General features: G+C 41.6%; 1 protein-coding gene across 1 annotated transcript; it reads right to left on the bottom strand.

Annotated features, from left to right (window-relative positions):
- Positions 1-234: 234 nt before the first annotated feature.
- Positions 235-1068, bottom strand: LOC311243199 (gap junction beta-1 protein-like; the record flags this gene model as incomplete). Its single annotated transcript, XM_084332332.1, has 1 exon — positions 235-1068. Exon 1 carries the CDS (start codon positions 1054-1056, stop codon positions 235-237), a length of 822 nt encoding a protein of 273 aa, XP_084188458.1. The 5' UTR covers positions 1057-1068.
- Between the last annotated feature and the right edge of the window lie 4083 nt (positions 1069-5151).

Below are 5151 nucleotides of genomic sequence, written 5' to 3'. Positions count from 1 at the left end.
CAGTGAGTGAGTGAGTGAGTGAGTGAGTGAGTGAGTGAGTGAATTAATGACTCAACAGAATGCATGAACGAGTGGGGAAACAGTATACCGGTATGTAAACGTGTGTATACAAAAGGAACAAATATACAGTATACTTAATATTAGTGCAGAGCAACACAGTACGACAGCGTGCTCCGGGGAGATTACTGTTCATTAGTGTCAGTGGGAAGGAAGGGCACAGTCTCTCTCTCTCTCTCAGAAAGCAGAACATCTCTCGCCCTTCTCACCTGGGCTCTTCTTGGTGAACTTGGCCTTGATAGGGTGGTCCGCTATCATCTGATTGATCTCGTTCTGCTTGTAGGAGGACACCTTCTGGGTGATCCGAGCCACTTTGGTCTCTTCCTCCGCGCCGTGTAAGCAGCGAATGCAGGCTCTGCCTATGAGGTACGCGACCTCGCCCAGGTTGAGGAGCACGCAAACCCCGGACACTGCCAGCATGAACACGGTGAATATGGTCTTTTCCGTGGGCCTGGAGATAAAACAGTCCACCGTGTTGGGGCACGGGTAGGAGTCGCACTTCACCAGACGCACCATCTTGAAGTCCGGGTAGATCAAGTAGAAGAGGTAGAGGAAAGCCACCTCGAAGATGATCCTGAAGATGATGCTGATCATGTATGTCCACCAGAGAGCCCCCGTGATCTGGAACCTCATGCTCTTGATGCGCTCCAGCTCCTTGGGGCTGGTGCGGCCCGCCCTCCTCATCAGCTTCTTCTCGATGTGGCGCCGGTGGGCCACATGCATGGCCACCAGCAGGGCGGGGGTGGAGACCAGGATGAGCTGGAGCGCCCAGAGGCGGATGTGAGAGATGGGGAAGAACTGGTCGTAGCAGACGCTGTTGCACCCGGGCTGCTGCGTGTTGCAGGTGAAGCCCGACTTCTCGTCGCCCCACACACTCTCCGCGGCCACCACCAGGACGAGGATGCGGAAGATGAAGATGACCGAGAGCCAGACGCGTCCGATGCCGGTAGAATGCCTGTTTACGCCGCTGATGACGGCATAAAAGGATCCCCAGTTCATTTTTGATTCCAGTTCTGGAAGAGAAAAAGGTTGTTAAGGGTAAAAAGATACTATTCAGATGTTACATAGTGAAATCTCTCTCAGTAAAGATACTCTATGCAGATGTTAACATAGTGAAATCTTTCAGTAAAGATACTGTGCAGATGTTAACATAGTGAAAGGTACTATGCAGATGTTAGAGTAAAATCTCTTTCAGTAAAGGTACCTTTCTTAAAGGCACAAAGTCACATTTATACCACTAGTATAATAAGGTGGTATTCAATGCAAAATCTTTAATGTTATTGCTATGGTCTTCTCAAATGTCGCAATAAAACTTAAAACGATAAATCTAAAAAAGTTAAATTGTTATAATATGGTTTTTGAAGTCCTTTACCAGGCTTAGCCGGCAGCGTAAGCGTAAGCGGCGTAAGCAGCACCAGGTCCGAAAATTATCATCTTCAGGTGTAGCCTGGACATGGAGCTCGTGTCGGCAGAGTAGGAAAGCTGAACGAGAATCGCCAAGTCGATTGTTGGCGGTTTAAGAGCCAGGGCGATGGCCTACCGCCACACACCGTCACAAGACGTAAGAGATCGAAGCCAATTGCAAAACATTCGCCAAGTCACGTGATCTGGTCACCCTGTATTAATATTGTAACTCCCATTCTGACTTTCAGTTCAGTTGCAGACAGACAAACAGACTATACAAGTCCATTTCTCCACGAAACAGCCAAGACATCCATCTCATTAAGAGGCACTTTTTTTCTTTTCTTCCCTCGAACAAATCTGAGACCTCTATTGTTTATAAGACTAGACTTGGAACTTGAAAAATTGCCTGAATGAAAACCTCAAGCGATCCAACCAAAAGAAGATTCTGCACTGAACAGCTATTCGATTACATTATTCTATAATGCAGGGCTGTCATGATCTGCACAAAAGCCTCTCAAATATGCCTACAGCCATCTGGGGCAGCCCAGCAAACACTCACACCAAATCTGACTTTAATGCACACTGGTTATTAGTAGAAGTAGAAAATACTTGATTAAGGATAATGAGAGATCATGTATTTTACAATACCTTCTGCTGTGGTGGTACACAAAATGTGTACAAATGGGAGAAAATTAATTAAAATGTTGTGCTTTTTGAGCTAACCAAAAGGCTGGCTTTGAGAACACCATGCGTTTGGAAAATGCTAATCATTCCTCCGCCACTAGCCACTGCCCTGCACCGTAGCGGTCATATGCTCTTTATATAAACTATTTACATACAATGGCATCCTTTATTGTGCTGCAACAAGACTCTTTAGAATTCAGATCAAACGCCTCGATTTCCGCCTACCCCGGGCAAAAGAAAGAATCTGTGTGGACACAAAAAGCCTTCGCCTGCCACATTATTTATTGTGCTTGGCGGGGCAGGGGATTGAAGGGTGCTTTTGACCTGAACCACTGTCACGGAGAGAGCAAGGAGTCAGTTAGAGGTTTGCAGAATCATTCAGCAAACACAAGAGCTGTTGGGATTATTGCAAAAACACAGCTGTGGTAGAAACGGGACACTCAAGCTGAAGAGACCACATTTATACAATGGGGTTTAGTCGTGACCGCGTAAAATGATACCAAAATGATTCTCGATTGTTCTTTTGTGGTCTAAAGACGGCATCTTTTCTGCTATAAGAAAAACATGGCCAAGAGCTAGATGCTCAAACTTGCCTTAAATAGAAGAGCATTTTGTAGATCAAAGTGCCATAATACTTTACAGGCAATAGGCATGGGGGCTATATCACAATGGGGAAATCATATCATGGAGCTGAAGAGATGCTTTTAGATTACCTAGCTTGTGGACGGCAAGATCCATAGATCAGTTTCATGCCAAAGTGGAAAGCCACTGTTCTTTAGATTGTATATTCCTTTTACTTACTTGTTTACTGTATGAAGCACTCTCAGGGGCTCATACAGAACCAAGCATTTCACCGTAAAGTACATTTTATTGTGACAACTAATAAACAAAACTCGAAACTTGTTCTCAATTTAATATATATATAATTGAATATTCAATGACTCTGCAACACTAACCCATCCATCTATATTCATTGCACACACCTGGATAGCAAATTGTTGAGAATAGCTGTGTCTCATATCTCTGCACCAATCTGTCACATTTTTAATAGGTGTTTAATCAGTGGCATGTGTCCTTTGTTATGGAAGGAGGGAAAGATCATTCCACTTCCTAAAGATGCTAAATTACCTTTTGGAGGTCCCAACAGTAGGCCTATTAGCATTTTACCCGTTCTCAGTAAATTACTGGAAAAAATTGTGTCTGAGCAAGTCCAGGCCTACTTTTCAGCTAATGACATAACAACTGTACACCAACATGCATACAGGGCAGGTCATTCGACCAGTACTGCTTTGACACAAATGTCTGATAGTTGGCTTTCAGCAATCGATAGTTCAATGCTGGTGGGTGCTATTATGTTAGACTTCAGTGCCACATTTGATGTGATTGATCACAATCTTTTAATACAAAAACTCATTTGCTATGGTTTTAATAACTCAGCAATTTAATTTTTTAGGAGTTATTTGTCCTCGAGGTCTCAGAGGGTCTATTTTAATGGTGCTTTGTCAGGCAGTAGAGGGTTAGAATGTGGTGTCCCACAGGGGAGTTGCCTGGGGCCCCTCTTATTTTCTATTTTTACTAATGATATGCCTTTTTCTATTCATCAGGCTAGTCTGACTTTATATGCTGATGATTCAACCCTTTATTATGCTGCAGCTACAAACTCTGAGCTCAATCAGGTTTTGGCTGGTGAATTGGACATTTTATATGACTGGATAAAAACAAATAAGCTGGTGCTTAACATATCAAAAACTGTTTGTATGCTTTTTGGGACCAATCAAAGATTGGCACGTAAACCTACATTGGTTCTACAAATTGCAGGTCAACCTATACATCAGGTTGAAAAAACTAAGCTTCTAGGCCTTTGGCTTGATAGTACTTTATCATGGTCTGATCACATAAACAAAACTGTTTTTAAAATGGGTAGAGCTATTGCTACTGCCAGGAAATGTGCACCATTCCTTCCATTTGCACTGTTTAATCAGATTGTTTGTGCTTTGGTTTTGTGCCACTTGGATTACTGTTCTGTAGTGTGGGCTTCTGCTTCAAAGCAGTCGCTAAATAGGTTACAAGTGGTACAAAATAAGGCAGCAAGACTCGTTCTTGGTTGTTCATATAGGACTAGTGTTGTTCAAATGCATGAACGTCTTAGTTGGAGGAGTGTTGAGAAAAGACTTTCTGCCAACCTTTTAATTTGTTTTCATAAAGTGATCACAACCCACAGTCCTAAATATATCACGGATAAAATAATTTACGCCTCAAATGTGCACATGCATTTTACCAGAGGGGCAAGTAGAGGGCAGATTATTCTACCCCATACAAACACTAACAGTATGCAAAGAACAGTTTTATATAGGGCTATCAGGGCATGGAATTATCTTCCAAGTGACATACGTGACATAAGAGGTGTAGCAAGCTTCAAAAATAAATTAAAATCTTACATGTAGCCAATATTGACAATGCTGAGATATGCAATATGTTACCGTTGATGTACATATTTAGATATAATATGTTTGTGTGTTAATGTTGTTGTGGTTCCTCGGTTGGTACGTCTTGCTATGTTGTGTTTCCTTATTTGGTATGTCTTGCTATGTTTTAATTGTATTATGTTTTAATTAGGGCTGTCAGTTTATCACGTTAATTAGATTAATTAATTACACAGCAAATTATCACGTTATGAAAATTAACTCAAAATTATTATTATTTTTTTTTTAATCTCATTCACTCCATAAGAAAATAGAATACACATTTACAGACTTTTTTTTATATGGTCCATTTGCATGTTCTTGGTATCTGATTCTAGGGCCATCTATGTATTCCCAGTGTCAGAAATACCGTGTCTGTTACTAGGCTTGAGTAAATTGTAATGAACCAAATGAGAATATCAATAAAAAAAATGGTATCTTTGACTGAATAACACCATGCTCAAATTGACCAGACCTGAAAAATCTAAGCAAATTAATCAATGGAAGATGATTTGTAGATACAGTACTATGAGGGCAGACGTTC

The sequence above is a fragment of the Notolepis coatsorum genome, assembly GCF_963971535.1.
Source record: "Notolepis coatsorum genome assembly, chromosome: 16".
Classification (NCBI taxonomy): Eukaryota; Metazoa; Chordata; class Actinopteri; order Aulopiformes; family Paralepididae; genus Notolepis; species Notolepis coatsorum.
The sequence above is the reverse complement of the archived record's forward strand: the minus strand, read 5'-3'. Positions and strand labels throughout refer to the sequence as shown.